The sequence below is a fragment of the Artibeus jamaicensis genome, unplaced genomic scaffold (genome assembly GCF_021234435.1).
Source record: "Artibeus jamaicensis isolate MK-2021 breed Jamaican fruit bat unplaced genomic scaffold, CSHL_Jam_final contig_387, whole genome shotgun sequence".
NCBI classification, from domain to species: Eukaryota; Metazoa; Chordata; class Mammalia; order Chiroptera; family Phyllostomidae; genus Artibeus; species Artibeus jamaicensis.
Genome location: NW_026521812.1, coordinates 384,066 through 404,193, shown reverse-complemented (window position 1 = coordinate 404,193; position 20,128 = coordinate 384,066). Strand labels below are relative to the sequence as shown.

The window sequence follows — 20,128 nt, the reverse complement described above, 5'->3', positions numbered from 1 at the left end:
GAGTTGTTTTCCCATACGTCCTCTTAGACGGTGCCACCCTCAGCGCCTGTAATGGGCTGGCTCCCCTGGGGGCCCACCTCCCACAGACCTTCTGGCCTCCACCGCTGTGCTTTTTACACCTGGCAACACACTGAACGGTCCTGTGCCAGGAGACCTATCTCATTATTCAACAGTGCACGTACAAACGAAAAGAAATAACACTCAAACATTTACTTTACAATTGTTTTTATTCAAAGCAAATTGAAAAACCTAATATATTTTTTCTTTAAAAATTTTTTTTTAAAAAATAGTTTTATCATTAGTTTTGATGTTCCTTATTTTACCTTCAACATATATAATTTGTACATTATGTTAAAGTTTTCTGACAGCCATGTACATTCTAGTATTTTCTAGGTAGCTATAAGATTTCATATTGAAAAGCCAACACCACTTTTCTAAAATTTAGACGAAAAAATCCTTGTTCCCAATGTAGTAGACAATTGCTCCAAGAAAGTAAAAACGGCCCTTTGCTTTTGGCCAAATGTCAGGTCTGGATTCCTGGTTGCGTGAAAAGAAGGGTTTTGTCTTCTTCAGAGAACAGAAGGAGCCTTAGTTCTTTAGATTTGTTTTTTGTCCTCAAGACGTGCCTGAAATGGGTCTCTGAAGTTTTACTGTACAAACCTTATAGTGATACGGCCTGTGCAGTCCAACTTCTAGGTGAGATTTTCATACCAGAACAGATGGCGACAGGCAGCTGCCTTGTACATAACCCAAGAACCTCGGAACTGCCACCTGAGGTCCTCCCGATGAAGACGACTTGGGTTTTATTCACCAGTAAATCAAGGACATGGCAATTGGGAGGGAGTCGGGGAAGGGGTCGCCAGCATAGGACATAAAAATAAATACTTTACACACTTTTCCCCATGTCTAAAAAGTGGTAACATTCTAACCAAAGAAGATTAGAAGGTAATTACCTAACTTAATTATATTTATAAAAAATATAAAAACGCACAAACCAAATGATGCAAAAAAGTCTTTTTTAATCTAAAAACTCATTTCCCAGGGCTGATTTGTAGTCAAGCCCTGCCAATTTCTACCAGTTTATGAAACTAAAGAGCTATTCTGCATTTTCGTCAAAGTCAGATAATATCCGACAGATTTGATAAACCCTTTCTGAATGAAGACATGATCCTGCAGGCAGTTCAAGGAAAAATAGCCATACCTTTTTCTTTGGTGTAACCAAAAGGATATCCAAAAGTTAGCAAATGTGGACATTTCAAGTGGTAAGAAATTGCCAAATGGAAGTTTAATCTCTGGTATAAAAAAAAAGAAAAAGTTATAAAAGGAAACGCTCCACCCACAGTTCTATAGTGCAAGTTTTCAAATTTAATTCTGAAAAAGAGTTTCATTTACTAAGCAGGAAACAAATCGCAGCAGTGTTCCGCCTTCTCCTCCGCCTTCTCCTCTCCCGCCCCCTCGGAACGCGCACACGTGCAACCCAGGTCTCAGAGGCCCCTCCACTCAAGGAGGACACCCACGTTTCCAAAATTCGGGCTAAAGCTACATGTCTGCGGCTGCACAGCAGCAAGTTCCAGGTCACAGCGTCGCCACATCCACATGTCATTTTTACAAAAAAGAAACAAAGCCTTTTTCCCCGGAAAAAAGTACCTGAACCAGTTAGTCACTCGGCCCTTTCCCAGCCTTCCCGGCTCGCCACGAAAGCACACCGGCGCGTGTGCCCGCGTGTTCTGTGTACTCAGACCAGCAAATCTACCTCCTCTTCTCAGAAGTAATGGTCTCCTTCCTTCTGGAACATACTCATTTCCATAAACAGATGTTTAAAGCCACCACCTCCTAGTCCAGAAGCCTCCATTACTCGACCTAGCTTAACTGTTTTTTTTTCTCTCATATATCTGTTATTTGTGTGTATTTTTTCACAAAAAGTATTCAAAATGCACACACACACACCTGTTCACCGCCCCCCATCCCCCAGCATTTAGGAAAAAAAATCTTCCCCAGGAAGCACTTTCAGAAGTTAATCTCCTACTTGCTCTTAAGCCACAGGGCAAGTGCCAAGTGCGTCCTAAGTAACCCTCACCCATTATTGGCACGGCAGTGGCCGGGCCCATAGCACGAACACGGAGCGGGAGCCTGGGGAAGGCGGTGAAGGGCCCCCTCCCGCCTCCTAGAGCGATGTGTTGTGCACACCCCCCAGCACCTGGGAGACTGTGCGTGTCCCTAACTCTCTTCCCTCAGGGGACCTCCCGCGGTCCCGACGGATGCCTGCCTTCTACACTGGCCGTTCCATCCGCAGGGCCGGAAGCCTGTGCCCGCAGCAAGGTGGTCGGCTCCACGCCGCAGAGCAGGCTGCCCTCGTCCATTTCATCCCCCTCCAGCCCACCCAGCGAACAGCCCCTGGCAGCACCGAGGGCGTGGCGCGCCCTGCTGTCCCCAGGCTCCGAGGCCTCCCCTTCGCCTTCCGAGATGACGGTCATGGGGCTGCTCTGGATGCGGTTCCGCATGCTGTACCTGCTGCTGGCGGCAGAGGGCGGCGTTCGACTGCGGCCGTACCTGGGGCCCGAAAAGGACAGACTCCGAGGCATCAAGCCTTCGTTCTTGGCCCATTCCTCCTGGGCCCTTCTGTTCTTGTTTGGGGAGCAACTGGAAGGGCTGTCAGGAGTGTCTGGAGAAGGCTCCGACCTTGACCTCTGGAATCTAGGGTCTGTGTTCCTAAGCATCTCCGCGGCGGACATGCGGGCACTGGCGTCAGAGCGACTGCCCTTTTTCAGCAGCAGAGCTTTGAAGTTGTCGCTGCTGGTGCTGCTCTTACGGACGCTTCTCTGGATTGATCCCACTTGCTTTGGGGAGGCCAGGCTGGGGGCAGCACTGGTGGGCGTCACTGGTGGGGAGGGAGAGTGGTTTCGGGCGTGGTCATCATCCGAATCTTTGCGGCCAAGGACTTTCCTCTTGGATCTGAGATTTAGTAACATTAAGATAAAGGTTAATTCCCGTGGGCCACTGGATTTCAGCCACAGTCACCCTGCTTATCTTACCACCCACTCAGGTCCCCATGGATTATTTTTACTGTGTGAACCTCTGAACATTCATGCAAAAGCAGGTCATTGGGTTGCCCCGTGTCCCCAGGGCCCACCTGCAATTATTACCCACGGCCACTTTTCTTTAAGTTCTGCCCTGCCCGGATTATTTTGAAACAAATCTCAGATATCATATTAACTTTTCTGGGTAGGACCATCTCTTAAGTTTTTAGTAACTGCCATTTTTATTAACTCTGCGATAGTGGGCGGATCCTGAGTGGACTGCACAGGGCTGGCCCTCCTTCCCTTCTACGTCTCCCCTTCCTTTGGTGCTGGCACTGACAGGCCTGATAGACAAGCCAGAGGCCCTTCTGCTGAGAGGGGCCCCACCCAGGTTCTAGAACAGTTCCACAAGAGTGTGACACAAATCCGGTCTTCCTTGGCTCTTGCTGGGCCGTGGGTCAACTCCCAGCAGTCGCAGTCCCACAGTGCGGAAGACAAAGGTGAGCCCCCCACGCCAGGCCTCGTTCCTGACATGGGAGACCTTCTAGCTGATCATGTAAACGTGAGGGACGTGGCTGAAAGAGGGGGGCCTTCGCGGAAGCGAAATGCTTCCTGGGGGTGTTTCTCGGTCCCAGACTCTGAGAACCTCCCTGTTCTGTGTGGCTGCTGCTGAGCATGAACCAGAGGCAACGAAGCAGATGGGCCGAGTGGCCCCTCGCTGGTCTTCTCATACCGGCCACGCCATGTTCGAGGAACCCCTTGGCGAAGTGCAGGTGGCCTTGCTCTACAAACCCAGGGCATCTGACAACATAAAGCTGTGGCATCTCTCTTTTTCTGCTGTACGATTCTAGAACACGCAGCAGGGAAAGACTGGGAGGATGCTATCTGCATGCACAGCAGAAGTGTCGAGTCTGAGCACTGCCAACTTCGAGCTGAGCGCCCTTGGAGCAGTCTGCATCTCTACCACGGCTTGCATTCCATGCTTGTAAAATGGGGGTGGGGAGATGAGCCTCCCAGGTTTGAGGATTCAGTGTGATAAAGAGCCCCAGGAGCTGCGCCATGTGGACCCAGGTTCCACCCCACTGCTGCGGTGTCCTTGCTCTGTCAGACACAGAGTAGGTGCTGAGTAACCCTTTGAGTGCCATTTAGGAAAATATAATTCCCTCTTCTTGCTACCAGGCCAGGCTTCAGCGCACTTTTTACATGCCTGCACAGCAAGGCGCAGGGAAGGGTGGGCCGTTGATGGCTATCCTGAGCTTGGTGTTCCCAGGGACCTCTCCATGCTGCTGGCCAAAAAGAAGCCACCAAAGCCAAAGACAGAAAGGACAGATCCAATTCAGAGGCTGAAGGGCAGCCAGACCTGATGCAGCAGCAGCCCCTTTGGGAGTACAGAGCCTGGCCTAGGACAGTCTGGTCCCATGGTCCTGCCCAGCTGTCAGTAACTGCGACACTGCAGAGTAGCTAACAAGTGACAGCCAGAAACCAGAGAAATAATAACACTGTCGACTTCTGAGCTGGAAAAGACTCCAGTCGGGTGGGTCTGACCAGAGAAGGAACCTGCGTGGACAGTGAAGTCACACAGCTGAACACGAGAACGAGGACCAAGGGGGCATTTCCCCACTCACGGCACAGGGCCTCACAGTTCATGCAGGCTGCTCATCTTACTTCTGCAGCTCGTTTGTGACATCGTTTCTGTCCGGGTTCTCAATGAGAAGGCATGCTGACGTCACATAGCAAGCCACAGCTCTGCCTGATCAGAGCTACGGCCTTTTATTGTAGATTTAGAATGAGGAGGAGGGGTGGAAATTTATAAAATTATTGTTTCTCAAGAGCAGCTGCCCCTAAAGTGAGAATTAAATCTAAACATTTGAATTCTTTGCATGCATGTCTGTTTGTATGTATGTGCACACCCACACACATGCATCGTGTGTGTGTTTAAAGGAGACGGCCGTAAAAAGGGCTTAAACAGTTAACTCTGGCTTGAAAACTAATTACTTCAATAAATATAAAACTTCACACCTCAACTGGTGTTCTACATTTTCCATCTGGCTTTGATTCTGAAGTGAATTAATTTGCATTATAAAATTTGAAAGCTCTGTTTCAATTTAGATATTCTTTATTTTAAAGTATTAGCTTAGGTACAGAAGGGGATATAAAACAAAGCCCTAGAAATCCTAAACTTCAGGCGGGTTTTTATTATGTCTGCTAATGGTATCAGTGCTAAAATTAACACCCGCACGTGTCCTCGTGCTCTCTCTGCAGCCCGGTCCCGTTCAGCCCGTGCTCCTACAGGGCGCACACAGACAGACGGGCCCATTTCCGCATCTGCTGTAGATGCCATTGTAACGAGGCTCCAGATAGAATTCTCTAGTAGAAGAAACCACAAATTTCTCAGTGCCTTAAGAGGGATGCTAAAATAAACTATAGAAGCGACCTCAGGCACATTTTAGGAAAAGCACATAGTAATTTGGGCCCCAACAGTTGGGTTTCTCGCTGAGACCAAGTGTCCAGAACGCAGGGCGACTGGGCAGCACACCCTCTGTGGCGACTGTCGCGCACGTGTACGTGCCTGCGTGTTTGGCCGTCCAGTGCGTGCCATGCCACGTGGAAGATGGCGAGACTTGAAAGAATTTCCAAACAGTTAAGTACCAATTGCTTTCATTCAATTCGGAAAATATTTATTGAGTGCTTGCCTGTCTACAATGTTTAGACTTAGAAGCAGCTGTATAAACCTGTTGAGATGCCGCTGAAGTTGGTTTCAAAGGATACACAGCATTTTTTGTTTCCCTGTTTGGAGATGTAATTTGATTAAATAGCTACCTGTTCATTCCTAATGAGATCAAGTAAAACAGTCAGGCAATGTTAAAGGGGCAGTGTTTTGCGTCTTTTGGGATATTATACCAATACTAGAGCTAAGAGGTAAGAAATACCATTCTTCACAAACACCTTAACCTGCCAGCTTGGTTTTTTCCTCCCAAGACACATTTGTAGGTTGTGTGAGGAATTCCAGGAGGGGAGAGAGCATGCTTTTCATGTCACGTAATGAACAGTTTTTGTTATATTCCAAAAATTCAGAAAACATTCATGACACAAGGTTATTTACACAATCAAATGATTTTACAGGGTTTTTTGTCTCAGAAGGGGAGAAGGGGAACTTTGATTCAGGGCAATAGAAGACTTTGGAAGCATAAGGACATCTGTAAGAATTATCTGACAATACTGTGCTAAAGACGTCCAGAAGGAAGCGAAGGTTTGTATAGAAAGCACTTTCACACAGTCTGATCAGTTCTCACAATGTCACTGTTGTGAGCATACCAGAAAAATTCACAATCAGAAAAAATGAGACAATAAATGAAATTTTAGCGTTAAATCCTATTCCCTCAAGGTGACCACAAGTAAAAAGTGCATCAGTTCACTGGCAGTTACTCTGAAATTTTTTTACTCTTTGTTGCTGTACACCAATAACCTCTGCGGCCACTAGATGGCACTAGCAGCATACAGTAATAAGCCAATTTAACTCCTTTCGTTCCTGCTTCAAAAAGATTTATTGAAAACACTGAAGTAGCCAAAGAAATTGCACTATAGAACCCTGGTTTTTCTGTAAAGTGATAATACACCTTTCGGAAAAGTCCTCTCCTGTAGAGCTTGTCTGCCGCCACAGATCACAGCATCCTCGCCCTGGACCAGGGCTGCTCTGACTTCAAACCCCCTGTTACAGCATGGACACATGGCATCTCTCCCCAGCCAGAGCGGGGCCAACCAGGAGGCATCGCACGGAGCCTCTGCTCCCCACATCCTCATAAAAATCAGTGGAACAAAGTAAAACAGAAATTGGGAATCAGAGGAAATAAGAATATAGGAACCCTCTAAAACAGATCGATAATCAAGTTCATGAACCCTAACTGGGTACCAAAGAAACCTCAAGAGAGAAAAAAAAATTGAGGAACCACTTGGAAAGGGGGACACATACAGCAGATGAAAACATGAGTTCTAGATACCTGTGAATAGCGGCGAAGAGGTCTTCCGTGGTCCGGGGTCTGCTGGGGGTCATCGCCTCATCACTCCCTTCTTCCTTAAGGACGTCCTCTGAGGAGGAGAGGGCTGAGTCGGTCTCGGGAGCCCCAGCTACGGAGAATTGCAAGCAAGCAAACACACGATTTCACAAGCGACTTGAATTTCAGCCTTTAGCCCAGCTCCCAAGTCCTTGCTGTCATCCTGACAACGTGACACCCACAGGGACAGGTGGTGGGGTCTGTAGTTTGATATTTTATGCAGATGGGGGAGCATGATAGCCAAAGCTCATTCTTTTCTGTTCAGGTCTGGAACTCCTAAGGATGCCCTTAAATTGTGTTCTAACATTTGTCTGCAGGTCTCCAGAAGGGAGGTTATTCATGGCTACTCAACACCCAGCCTGCTGCAGACCCCACCCCCACCCCTCTATTTTCTACCCTCCTATAAGCTCTACCCTTAGATCTAGATTTTAAAAATTTTCACAAAATGCTAAGTTGGTAGCCTAGGAGGCAGCGCAGGAAACCCACAGTCTGCTGGCTTTCCCGTGAACGCGCACCTGCCCTGTTTGCCTCAGCTGCATAGATGGGGTTGTAGGGGAACAAGAGAGCAAGCCAGACTCACGCCCTGGGTCCTGCAGAGTCCGACAGCTCTCCACACTGTCCCCACTGGGCTCAGTGCCTGGCTCCTCCTGCTCGGGGGCTGGCGAGGCGTCAGGCTGCACCATGGGGACATTGGCATCCACTCTGCCTGGGGACGTGGTTCCTGCAGCTCCTCCCTCAAGAACCGAGCTGCCGGATTCGGTCTCATCAGAACCGGCCGCGGCTGCACAACTCTCTCTGGCCTCTCCCTTTGTGGGGCTGGGCGCTGCTTTGCTCACGTTCTCTGCTGGCTCCGCTGTGAATTCTCTCTGCGGAGGTGGCACCACCAGGAACAGTTTGGGCTTCTTGGAAATGGGGGGCGGCTTCCTGCTGGGTGAAGGTCCAGGGGCCATCTGCTGTGGGGAGGGCCCGGGGGCAGCTTTGGCCGCCCTAGGGCTGCCTGGGCTGCAGCCATGCTCTGCCGCTCTGTCCTGGTGACCCTGACTCATGGTCTTGGCGGGAGTCGGCAGCAAGCTTGTTACGGAGGCAGACTGGCTTTCACTCTCCATTTCATTTATGCTATTTCGGGATTTCAGGAGAGCAGATGGCTTTAAATGATACTGGGGCACCACTGGAGTTCGTTTTTCCTGAGACGCTTGTTCATGAAACAGTGCTCCCTCGGTTCCCAAGTTCTTCTTCACCGGCCTCAACTGCACCATCTGCAATGCTTCTGTGGTTATCAGGGGCCCGGGGGGTCTGCTGCCCTGCTTGGTCCCAGGCTGTCTCAAGGCCTCCTGGGAGGAGTCTGGTTGGCTAGACTTTTTGAAAGAAGGCCTAGCATCTTTCATCAGGCTAGGGTCAAGGGGAGGGGCAGGTGGGGGCACCAAGGAGGGTAAAGACTGTGGAGGGGACAGCACAGGGGCATGGCCCAGAGGGGGGCTACAGGCTGTGGGGGGAGGAGAAAAGCATGCGTCAGTAGGACAGAAAGGAATAAGAACTTCTGGTGGTGGAGGGGGGAAAAGGGGAGACTGAGGTAGAGGAGAGCCCTCGGGGGAATCTGCTAAAGGTGGCGGAGGAGGGAGAGAAGGAGACGTGTTGGTAGGAGACGGAAGAGATGGGAGAGGAGGAATGGCAGGGAGAGAGGCTGGCACCGAGTCCAGCTTCTTCACGGTTCCACTTCCTTCCGTGGACGTATTGGAAGAAAGGGATGTGGACGACGAGGAGATGGATACAGAAGACACCAGGGAGGACTTCCTTTCTGGTACCTTGGGCTTGGTCTTTCCCTTCCCATTGGCTGGTGACATTGATTTCAAAAACACAGGCACAGGGGTGAGAGTTGTGGGTGTATTTGACTGGCTAGAATACCCACTGGATGGAGAAGTGACTCGATGTGACTTCTCCGGCGATATGATCTTTGGTTTGACTGAGCCTCCGGGCCCTGGGGGCACGGTGGCCCTGGAGCCCTCTTGGACGTGGCGGACTGGCCCGTTGCCAGCTGGTGCCCCACTGCAGGCGGACCAGCCCCCGCTGGGGTTCCCAGGGTCTTCTTGCAGGCCCGTGCAGTCAATGTAGTAACCCCAAGGGTCCGTGTACTCGGACTTGACACTGCTTGTGTCACTCGGTGACGGGGTGACCCCGCACAGGGAGTAGACGTTGGGCGTGGTGGCAGAAGTCATGCTGCTGCCCGCACTCACTGTGCTCTGGCTGCGGGAGCGGGGCAGCCAGGGCTCCTCCAGGTCACTGCAGGGGCTCTGGGAGGGTGACAGCCCACCCTTGCCTGGGAGGTTCAGCTGCAGCGAGTGCTGGAGTGAGGCAATCAGGCTCTCGTTGAGCACCTGCCCGTTGGTCTGGGCGTTCTTCTTGGGGATCCTGCGCAGGGAGTCCGTCCGAGAGGGCGGCAGCGGAGGCTTCTTTGCTTTCTTCAAAGAGATGTTTCGAGAAAGAGATCTGTCATGGCAATTTGCCCGGTCCCCTTGGTTCTTCTGAGTTCCTCCTTCAAAAACATTGACCACGCTGTGCCTGGGGTTCCCGAAGCCATTGCTGCCGCCGCCCAGACTCCCGGCCCCATGCGCGGCACCACTGTGCACAGACGTGTAGTAGCCATCGTGGTCCTCCGAGTACAGGGACCTGGCGTCGTCTCTGTTGGACGTCTGGTCCAAACTGCAGCTGCTCATGTTACTCACAGGAGTGCAGTCACCCGGAGTGGCCAGGTGAGGCTTCAGCGGGGAGGCCCGCCCACTCCCCGAGGCGCTGTCTTCCCAGGGCTCCGCGCCGCGCCCCCTGCCTCCTGAATAACTGGACTCGCTCTTGCCGTCCACATCCTGGGGCGGTGCTGGGAAGCTCAGGTTCTTCCTACAGTTATAGGCCATGGCTTGGGGCCCATTCTCCTGATTCGCTGGGGTGTTCAGAGAGACTGCAGAATCACAGAGGGACAACGGTGTGGTTCTCCTGGGGGAATGGGGACCCAGGGCCTGTGAAACAATGGCGGAGTGACCTTCATTCCAGTGGCCACTGGGAGACCGCCAGTCATCTGAACCGGAGTGCCTCGGGAGGAGGCGGTCCCTGGATTTCATCTTCGTGTATGACGGGGAGCCGCTCATTTTGCCGTCCAGCTGCCCCGAACTCTGAGCGGTGTGGATAACGATCACCTCCGACGAGGAGGAGAGGGTGGCATTGGGGATGACGCTGGTGGAGCAGGTCCCATGAGGGGACACCACACAGGCTGGGCCTGTCCTGCTTTCACTCTCGAAGTGTCTCAGCTCCTGGGACTTGGGCCTCAAAAGGGTTCCAGTCCTAGAGGCACCTGCTGACCATCCTAGGTTTTCATCTGCTTGGAGGTTAGCCCTCCGGTAGGGGAAAATGCCGTCCAGGCCGTCTGCGAACTGGGGCTCCAGGGACTGCAGGGGGGCCCTGGCGCCGGAGCGCGGGAGGCTGTGGAAGCCGGCGTCGCTGCCGAGGCGGGGGGAGCACACGATGCCTGCAGGATCGCTCAGCACGGACATGTTCCCCGAGGAGCCCGAGAGGTGGCTCATCTGCGCAGCAATGCCTTGGCCCCTCTGGGCCCTGATTCTCCTCATCGAAGGTGGCACCACTCTGACTTCCTCGGTCTGACAGCTGCAGTCCCTGGTTTCGGAGCGCTGCCCGGCAGACCGGTGGCTGTCGAGTCTTCCTAGTGTCGAGTAGTGGTCTGGAGTGTACACTGAGTGACCACCACCATCATCCTGGCCAGTGCCCGAGGCTGGAGATAAAGCAGAAAGAGGCCTGTTACCTAGAAATCAGTACCTTAGTCGATCACCTGTGCCCTTACCTCCTCCTGGCTCTGCTGGGCTTAAAATCAAATCAAAACAAAAAACACTTCTCTATTTGAACTAGTTTTTTTCCTCCTATAGGCACCTAAGTAAGAGTTTAAATAGCTACCTATGGCCCCTAAAGTAAAAACCCTTATTATGAATTTTATGTACTTCTCTTAACTGGTCTTCTAATCCTCCTATAGATTCAGTGCTGTGTATGAAATTCTCAGGCACTCCCTCTGAGATCAGGCCGAGTGCTCTGTGGAAGGTTTACTTTCATGTAACCTCCTTTTGGTAAAGATTTCCAGGTGGCCTGTCACCTACCAGGTGCCTGCAGAGAGAATCTGTCAAGCAGGGACGGTCTTTCCCAAAGACAGATGAATATAAGTAGTTCAATAACAGGGCCACAGAGATATCATTTATGAAGGGTGTTGGTATGACACAGTGCTCATTACATTAATTTCTATGTCAGAAGGAAATCCTAAGAAAAGTGATTTACAGGCCCATCTGTGTCTCAAACATTTCATTATCCATCTCAAGCCATCGTCATCTGTCTGTCAGTGACATTCAAACTTCAACAGCAATCTGTCGTGTTCTGGTAGAGAAAAGCAGCGGGGACTGATCCAGTGAACGTTTTCTCAAATTAGGGTAATCCACTTCTTAGAGCTTTACAGCTGAACCGAGAATACTATGTTTAAAACAGAATGAAGCACAAGGAAAGCCAAACAGTGAAGGCAGTTGGTAAGAAAACACCTTAAGTGTCGACAGCAGCTTTCAAGCTCACCTGAGAAAGAACAGAAGCTTTAAACAAAATCATGACAGCAAGGACCTCCTCGAAATGTACAGAGGAAAAAAACAGTTCATGCGTAGCAATCATCAGGACAAATTAAGTCTTGAAAACTAGTAGTGAAACCACAGCACGAGCGTGGCTGGGCGACCCACCAGCATCCCTGGGCACCTGCCCAGGACCCTGGGGCACTGGTGGGGGGCGGGTTCTAGAGAACTCCCTCCACACCCCACGCAATTCCGGGCTGGATCTAAAGCCTCGTGCTCATCCAAATAGCGAAAATGTTTAGGGTATAAACCGCAAGGAGATGTCACCCTGGGGCGGGGGCCCCCCAGCGAGCCCTTTCCTTCACTGTGCTTGCATCCCTCTCCAACAAAACCTATTTCCTCCCCCTTCCCCTCAGCCAAGGAGCCACTCACTAAAGACACCGCCCCTACACACACATACACACGAATTCTCCCTCAGAGAGAGGGGTGGTAGGCAAAAGCAAGATAGAAGAAAAATCCACTCTGAGGAAGGAAAACACAAGACGTACACATCTTGCCGTTTGGCAGTTTAGAGGGCGGGAGGCTGACTTTGTGGTTGTGTCAGTTTGTACCACTTTGATTCCAAACATTCAAGACGCATCATTCCACTCAACACTGGGTTTTATCTTTTTCTTTCAGAATTGTGGTACTTCTTGCACAGGGCCCATGGTAGATTTCTAACTGTCTCTGAGGGCTGTAAACAATGTCCTGGTTCTTACAGGTAACAATTTTGAATGTGGAACCATCCCGGGCTTCTGAAAATGGGAATATAGCCGTTTTCCCACCATCTACAGACCAGCACAAATTTCTTATTAAAATACCAGTATTTTTTCTAAAGACTTTTTAAAAAATTGGTAATGTTTTATGGTTTTTAAAAAGATTTTATTTATTTATTTGTTTTTAGAGGGGGGAGAAACATCAATGTGTGGTTGCCTCCTGCACGCCCCCTACTGGGGGCCTGGCCCGAAACCCAGGCATGTGCCCTGACGGTGAATTGAAACAGCTGCCCTCTGGTTCACAAGCTGGCGCTCAGTCCACTGAGCCACACCACCCAGGGCTAAAAACCTTTAAAAATGGGGAAACTCATATGTTTAACACAGGGACCACCAAAATTCTATTCCCAAAACAGATCCTCCAATGTTTTCACAGTACAAAAAGTGTCACAATATTACAGATACTATATTGATTAGAATTGAAGAACAAAAACAGACTATAAAAAGAGCACTATATAAACAAATATAAACCACCCAGACGCTGCTAAAAATTTTGATGGTATTTATCTGACTTTAAAATCTAATGTAAAGAAATAATTATACATATATTTCTTTCACAAGGGATTTTCAGTTTTTAAAGAACACATAATCAAAGATAGAAATCGAGCCCTGGCCGAGTGGCTCGGTTGGAGCATCATCCCAAAACTAAAAGGCTGCAGGTTCGATCCCAGGTCAGGGCACATACATACTATATTTTTGGACCATAAGACACACCTAGGTTTTAGAAGAGGAAAATAGGAAAAAAAATTTTTGAAGTAAAAAATGTGGTAAAATATTTAATAACATAAATAACATAATATCTCACCAATGTAAATGTATACAGAACTCAACAGCAGCATTAACAACCATTATTCCTCCCAAATTGGGGGGAGGGTGCATCTTATAGTCCAAAAAATACAGTAGGTTGTGGGTTCAATCCCCAGTCAGAGCACTTACAGGAGGCACTCAATCAATGTTTTTTCTATCTCTCAAATTAATAAATATATCCTCAGGTAAGGATTTTTTAAAAATACGCACAAAAAATAGATAGAAATCTACAAGTTAATTTATTTAAGGTTTATATAGGATTTTCTAAAAGTCTTAACAATACTTGTAACTAATATATTATTGTATATCAATTATAATTAAAAAATAAATTTAAAAAAGTAATTCAGGTCTTTGTACAAACTATCAAAATTATTCAGAAGGGGGTTCCTTTAAATGAGGCTTTTCTGCTTGGGACACACACACACCGAGGAAAGTTCCGGATGCAGCCACATGTAATTACACCAGTGGAATAACCCATCTGAGTCTAAAAAAGGGAACTGCACACTAGGGCAGCAGGGTGTTCAAATAGGTTCCTATGTATGCTAAAGATAACAGGATTAAAAACAAAAATCTTGTCTGACTCATTTCAATGGAGGGAAACAAGTTATCAGCCATCAAATATACTTCGGAAGTAAACAGAAAATATCCTAACCTTGATTTTAAAGTGTTGTATGTTAGCTAGTCTCTCTAGAGTCTACGATTGAGGGGTTTTGAAGTAAAAGCTGCATATAATTAAGCATAATATAACACTAATTCTGGAAACACATCTGGTTAGATTTTTCAAAGCCCAAAGCCCTAGCAATGTGGACAGTGTTAGTGGGCAGGGCGCATCCAGAGAATGTTTTTTCCTTTAGCTAATCATTTCCTCTTTAAAATCTAATTTATTTGACTCAGCCATAAAACCCTATGCTTTGTATCTAGAGAAGACTTCTTTTTGCAGATAATATGACACATTTTTATTTTTGGCCCTCGATTTTCAGGTAGCACAAAGTTTCCAGACTACATAACTTACAAGCACAAAATACTGGGAGAAAAGTCAACCTGAAGTCCTAAAATGAATGAAGGAAAATGATGATCAATTTTTTTCCCCTAAATGTTTCAGTATTTTAATGTTATTTTCCCTTATTCTCTCCAACAATCCTTCCAACTAGTCTATCCATAGAACTAGAGTGGCTATTGAACTGTCCTTTCTTCCCCAGCAGAGCTGGGGCTTTGACGCCGCTGTCTCAGCTGACCTCCAGCTACAACCCACGCCCTGTCACTACACAATGACATCAACTGCCTCACATCTGGCAATGATCACAATGCAGATGATATGGGAAAAGCTCTTTTCTTTCCTCAAGCCTTAGTAGTGGTTCCATGTCACGTGCCAAGGAGAAATAAACATGAGCTTAGGGGCTCAAACACTCATTAAAAAAACATTAAAATTACAGGAGATATGATTTACCAGGCTGGACAGATCATTCCAGAAAAGTCAAGGAGGCAGCTGAGTGATTGGCTCTCTACTGCCTGGCTCTGTGGTAAGTGATAAAAGTTCAGAATTCAGAGGTTCTAGAACTCCTATTATACACATATGTAGATAATTCATGTTGAATACTTATGTGTATCTTTATCAGGCCAAACAATTCTTACACTGTTTGCATAAAGCCATCCCAAACCTACCTATTTTGGTCAGAAAGCCACTTAAAGTGCAGCTTACTTTGAAACATCAACCTTGCTGTCTGACAAAGGGCCTATCTTTAAAGTCACTCCTTTTGATTAAGGCCATCTCCTAAAAGATCAGTTCAAATACAAATGTCACCTGAGTGCCAGAAGAGACTAGCCCATTAAGCATCTATTGAACATACATGTTCATATTAGTTCCTCAAATTAGTCAGCTGTTGCCTAAAGGAGGGGGGGAAAGGGTCTGAAAGAATGGGATCCAGGACTGGCCCACTACAAAAGCAACAGGTGGGGGCATGAACAAAGGACAGGCTTCCCAAATCCTGTGGGTGGAATCTTGCCTGTGTTTGTGATGAGCCCTTCTATTGGGGGATAAGACGAGCACCTGCATGCCATCTGGGTCACTGGAGCTACCTAGAGCAGAAGCAGAGCATTGCTCCTCTGGTCTCACGTCGATACAGTTGAGAAGGCAGAGCATATGCACTGCAGAACTGAATGGCAGTTAGAGAGGAAACGCAAGGTAAAAAAGAGTGAGCAGAGGTGTTGAAAAAACACACATAGGAACGGTGTCTGCAGCACCTGGAAGCTGAAATGTGACCTCAAAGTGCTGTAATAGACTTATCACTATTGCTAGGATAAACTCATTTTAACTAAAAGACTAACAGATAAGTTCAGAAATAAGGATTCTGAGTTTCTAGAGTATAACCTTTAACAGTAAATGAAAGTATAAACATCAGGTGAAAGTAAATACTGTCAAAGAAGTCCATGGGTTAGCTGAAGAGAAAGACACATTTCAAGAAAGGGAGTATTAAGTTTCCTCCAATAATTATAATGGCAGCATTATGTTCACAGTAGTCCCAGACACCAAGTGCTTCACCTGTATTAGTTCATTAAATGCGAAACAGCCCTCCTGTAAACGAGGAAGTGGACTTGGGTGAAGTAACCAGCTGGCGGTCACCCAGAAAGTTAGTGGCAGAGCTAAGATGTGAATCCAAGCTGCCTGGCCCCAGAGCCCGGCTCCTGACCCGGTTTGCTATGCTGCCTCTGCAGACATTGCTGATGGACCCATTAAAACCCAGAGGGAGGGAGTGAGGGCATGAAGAGGAGAATGAAGAGATTATTCACAGTTTATATAAAGATAAGCAGAAACAAATGGGTATGTGAGTAATGAAGCAAACAACCCTTTCTCCTAACCAAAAAAAAAAAAAAAATCTTTTTTTGTTTTCTGTTTTTATCACAGGTTGAAAACTACTAATTCAAAAAGCTCTGAAGTTGTTGCACTGGAAGTACATAAATGCACTATCCAACATAAAGACTATTTTCTATCAGGCTTGTATTTTACTAATTATACCAGACTTTTTGATGGCAAAGGCCATCGATATTGTCAACATAACTAATGAAGTCCATAACCATAACCTGAAGCTCCAGAATAAGTTTTCAGTTTTACGAAAACTTAAAATCTAACTGAAAAGTCAATTTAATTGTGGAAATTCCCCACGGTTCAAAGTACATAGTGATAATGACCTAACTGTGAATTTCTATCGTCCCACTTAGTAGTTTTCACAGAAACTTCTCCTCTTATCTTCTCACCAAAATTTAATGCATCATCTGCTTGGAGTATTAAGATTCACGCCCAGTGCCTCATTCAGAAAGGAAGGTAGGCCTCGGGGGCACCAAATGGCTATCAGAATGTATCGACTGCATAGGCACCACGGATGAGGTTAGCACAGGAATGCTGAACGGCAACGAGGGGCAAAACAGAATACAGTTCTGATGAGCCGTACCTAACTCCTTCTGTATGTTGTCAGGGACTCCTGTAATAGTCTTTCTCCTTCTGACTTTCTTCGGTCGTCTTACCAGAGTGTCTGTGTAAATGAGAGACCGCCGCAGGCTGGCCTGGCGATCGAAATTCTCCCCTAATGTAGAGCAGTAGAACAAGCAAAGCCATGTTATTTTCAAGCAAGCTGACACCATGCACTTTCTTCCAGAAGCTGGTCGTAAAATGATAAGAAGGTATTAATAATGATGTTAGCCAGTCATATGATGATGAATGAATGCTTAAGGGCAAAAAGGGAAGGAAAGCGCATTATCGTCATAAGGCTCTTTTCCAATTTCTGTGTGTGTGTCCTTCCAAAGGAAGCACCTGGATCTCATTTTCAAATGAGCTGGAGTGGAAAATGCAAATTTGCTCATAACACACCAGAAGAGTGATTCTGCATTATTTTAAAAATGAGTCATTTGGAAGCATTTCGAGTAGGTCCTCTGGTCACCAAAATCATTCTTGACATCAGTGTGCGTGTGGGGGGGAGGGGAGGCGATAAATGTCTCTTGGTCATCTGGTCAGCACCAGAGGCCACTGAAATGTCTTGTTCTACAGGATGGAACAAGTGACCAAGAAGTTTTAGATGAAGAGCTTTTTCTTCCGATCAAGGAGGCCAACGATTTGCACAGACAGTGGAAATTGCTGTGGTGTGAGATTAAAGAGCCTTATGATGATAAAGTACTTTCATCACAATGAGACCCGGGAGCATGGCTGCTGTTAAAGCTCAACTGCTTCTTTATTTCATAACCACTTGGAAAAGTTGATCCGGATGCAGGCCCTTCAGGTCAAGCTGCAATCAAGCCCCAAAGGGCAGACCCAGAGGACTTTTTTTCATTCTAGCGTATCAGCTTGTGTGATTGGCATACAATGAAAAAATGCTGAAAAATAAAATATCAGCTTTTGATTGATCTGCTTTAAATTGCTTGCCAGTTTTATTAAAGAGAGTTTTATAGCACTGACCTTGTCAAATGGTTATCTCCTCAAAGAGAAGTTAAAAATACATATATACACACAAATTATATACTTCTGTCATTCTTACGTTGTAAGGAAAGGGAAAAAATCACTCTTTTTAGCAATATTGACACACATTTGAAGTGAGTATTTTGTGAACAATATACTTTCTATTTTAATAGCAATTAGTTGTAAACAGAACCTTACCTAATCAAAACAGGATAAAAGATCTGAATGATCAAAATACATTTCACAAACTTAAATGCTCACAACTTGAAAATGCTTGCAACCTTGTTCCCAATGGAAGAAAACAGACATAATGGAGTGAGACCCTGAACCCCTAATGGCACCCTCCCTGTAATGAAGGGGCCACCACGTGCAATCGTATCATCTGTGCACGGTGTTTGTAGGCAGCAGGCCCCGACTTCAGTGGTCCATGAGTCCCCTGAAGCAGGAGGAAAAAGTCTCCTTGTATCAAGGCACTAAGAGTGAATGAAACATTAATAGATAGCTGCTTTTAGTCTCCAGTTTTGTTTCCTAAACAAAACAAGATAAACCCTTCAAGCTCCAAGGAAATTAAGAAGCAAACTACAAGGAAGGACATCACCATTAAAGGGGCCAAACTTCCCTACTTGCACTGTGACCTAAAAGGACTGTGTCCCCTGGACTTAGTATCCCCTGTGGCATCCAGCTTGATGCCTGACACAAAGCAGCTATTCAGTAAGTGTCTGTGGAATTGAAAGGAATTGAATCCTTCTCTTTCATTGAAAAATGGCATTAGTCAGTCACGGTTACTACTCAGAAATAAATGTAGCTGGCTCAAACATCAACACAAAGCCAGTTTGTAAAAATTGTTTAAGTATGTTTACCCATGCTTGTCTTCCAGGGGGAAGACTTGTTATCCTACATTGCAGACTGTGGAACATACCATATACATGTTTTATTTTAAACATTTTTTTCTCTCTAACATTTTGAACATGTTGAGTCCCCATAGAACTATGACTGAACAGATTAAATTGATTTTCAAACTTGCAGCTCACAGTGCTAATGTTCTATTTCTATGCCAGGTGGGCTGCACTTTGGATGTGAAATAATATATTTGTCGGCACTTTTCTCTCAGCTGAAACTCACTGAAAATCAAACTAGAGGGGCAATGTTTACCCCAATAAATGAGCATGTAACCATTCCCTGCAGGAGCTACATTTTAATCTTAGAAGTCTTCTAGGTTTTAGGAAATGTCATTTAAATAGCAGGAAGCTGTCTAACCTATGTCAATTCAGCCACTAAATGTGAAAATTTTTAATTTAATGCTTTCTTATACCAGAATATTAGATAAACTACTTCCTTTATGAAATATATGTAAACACATCTGTCCAGAAAATGGATCAATAAATATGTAATTAGGTAGTATATTTAATTTCTACATTTCTAAAAATATTAATCACTCAATTAAACATCAATTGCACTTGGATACAACTCATATTGCTCATTTCTTTATTGTCATTCACCTTTCCTGAGTGGCATTTTGAAGGTCTCCTTTTAAACTTTATGTAATTCATGTTCACTTACTCATCAAACAGGAGAGAACTGAAGCTCAAAAAAGGACACTATGTTTTTGACAATGTACTTCATTGCAAATAATTCATTACTCCTAAAATTCTAGTTACTCTGTTTTAAATTTACTAATCTCATAATAATGCATTTAATCCTAATTACATTAAGGATTGTCACGTTTCATATCACAATGTTCTTGTATTATTCCTGAGGCATTTAATCATATATAATTACATTTCTGCTGCATTTGAGCCGTCAATTAATGTAATACATTTTCTTATAGAAAATATGCACCTATGTATTTCATTTAGCAATAAACATTATACTTTGTTTTGAAACATAGCTACTTATAAAAATAATTTTTAAAAAATCAAGATCTAGGTGAACAAGAATCACATTTGAGAGATCAATGATGGTATCCACAAAGGAAATGGATTAAAATGGCGTGACTGTCCTCTCTTAGGGCATAAGCACAATAAATGTGGAAAAATGCACATGGAATTTAAAGTAATCCATGCACTTATTTATTAAACTTCTCTGGAACTCAAAATAGAGTTCTAAATGTAGTTTTTAAATGTTCTGTAAGGTTTTCAAAACTTCTCCAAAAAGTATCAAAATATCATTAGCCCCTTACAAGTTAACCAAGGCCACAGCAAAACGGTGTCTAGCAGCAGTCACCAGCAGCAGCCTCCGAAGCACAGCAAGTGGGCTGTGGGTGCTCTTTTTTTTAAAGACAAGTAGCTTGTCTTTGCTGTTTTATTTTATTATTTAAATTTTATTTAATCTGTGTTGTCTGTTTTTTTCCATGAACACTCGTCCTTACTGGTCACCTGATCTCTTAGGTTCCAGC

At 46.0% G+C, this 20,128-nt stretch overlaps 1 protein-coding gene across 4 annotated transcripts in view; it reads right to left on the bottom strand.

Moving 5' to 3' along the window:
- Positions 1 to 281: 281 nt before the first annotated feature.
- NHSL1 (NHS like 1) overlaps positions 282 to 20,128 on the bottom strand; it is a 123,419-nt gene continuing 103,572 nt past the window's right edge. For 3 of the 4 annotated variants that reach the window (XM_053664853.1, XM_053664854.1, XM_037148807.2), the window contains 4 exons: positions 16,736 to 16,867; positions 7,650 to 10,844; positions 7,016 to 7,142; positions 282 to 2,952 (listed from right to left, as the gene is read on the bottom strand). In XM_053664853.1, the coding sequence (XP_053520828.1) occupies positions 2,232 to 2,952; positions 7,016 to 7,142; positions 7,650 to 10,844; positions 16,736 to 16,867 (4,175 nt within the window). In that variant the 3' untranslated portion in view covers positions 282 to 2,231. The remainder of the gene's footprint in view (positions 2,953 to 7,015; positions 7,143 to 7,649; positions 10,845 to 16,735; positions 16,868 to 20,128) is intronic. The other variant, XM_053664855.1, reaches the window with a different exon arrangement.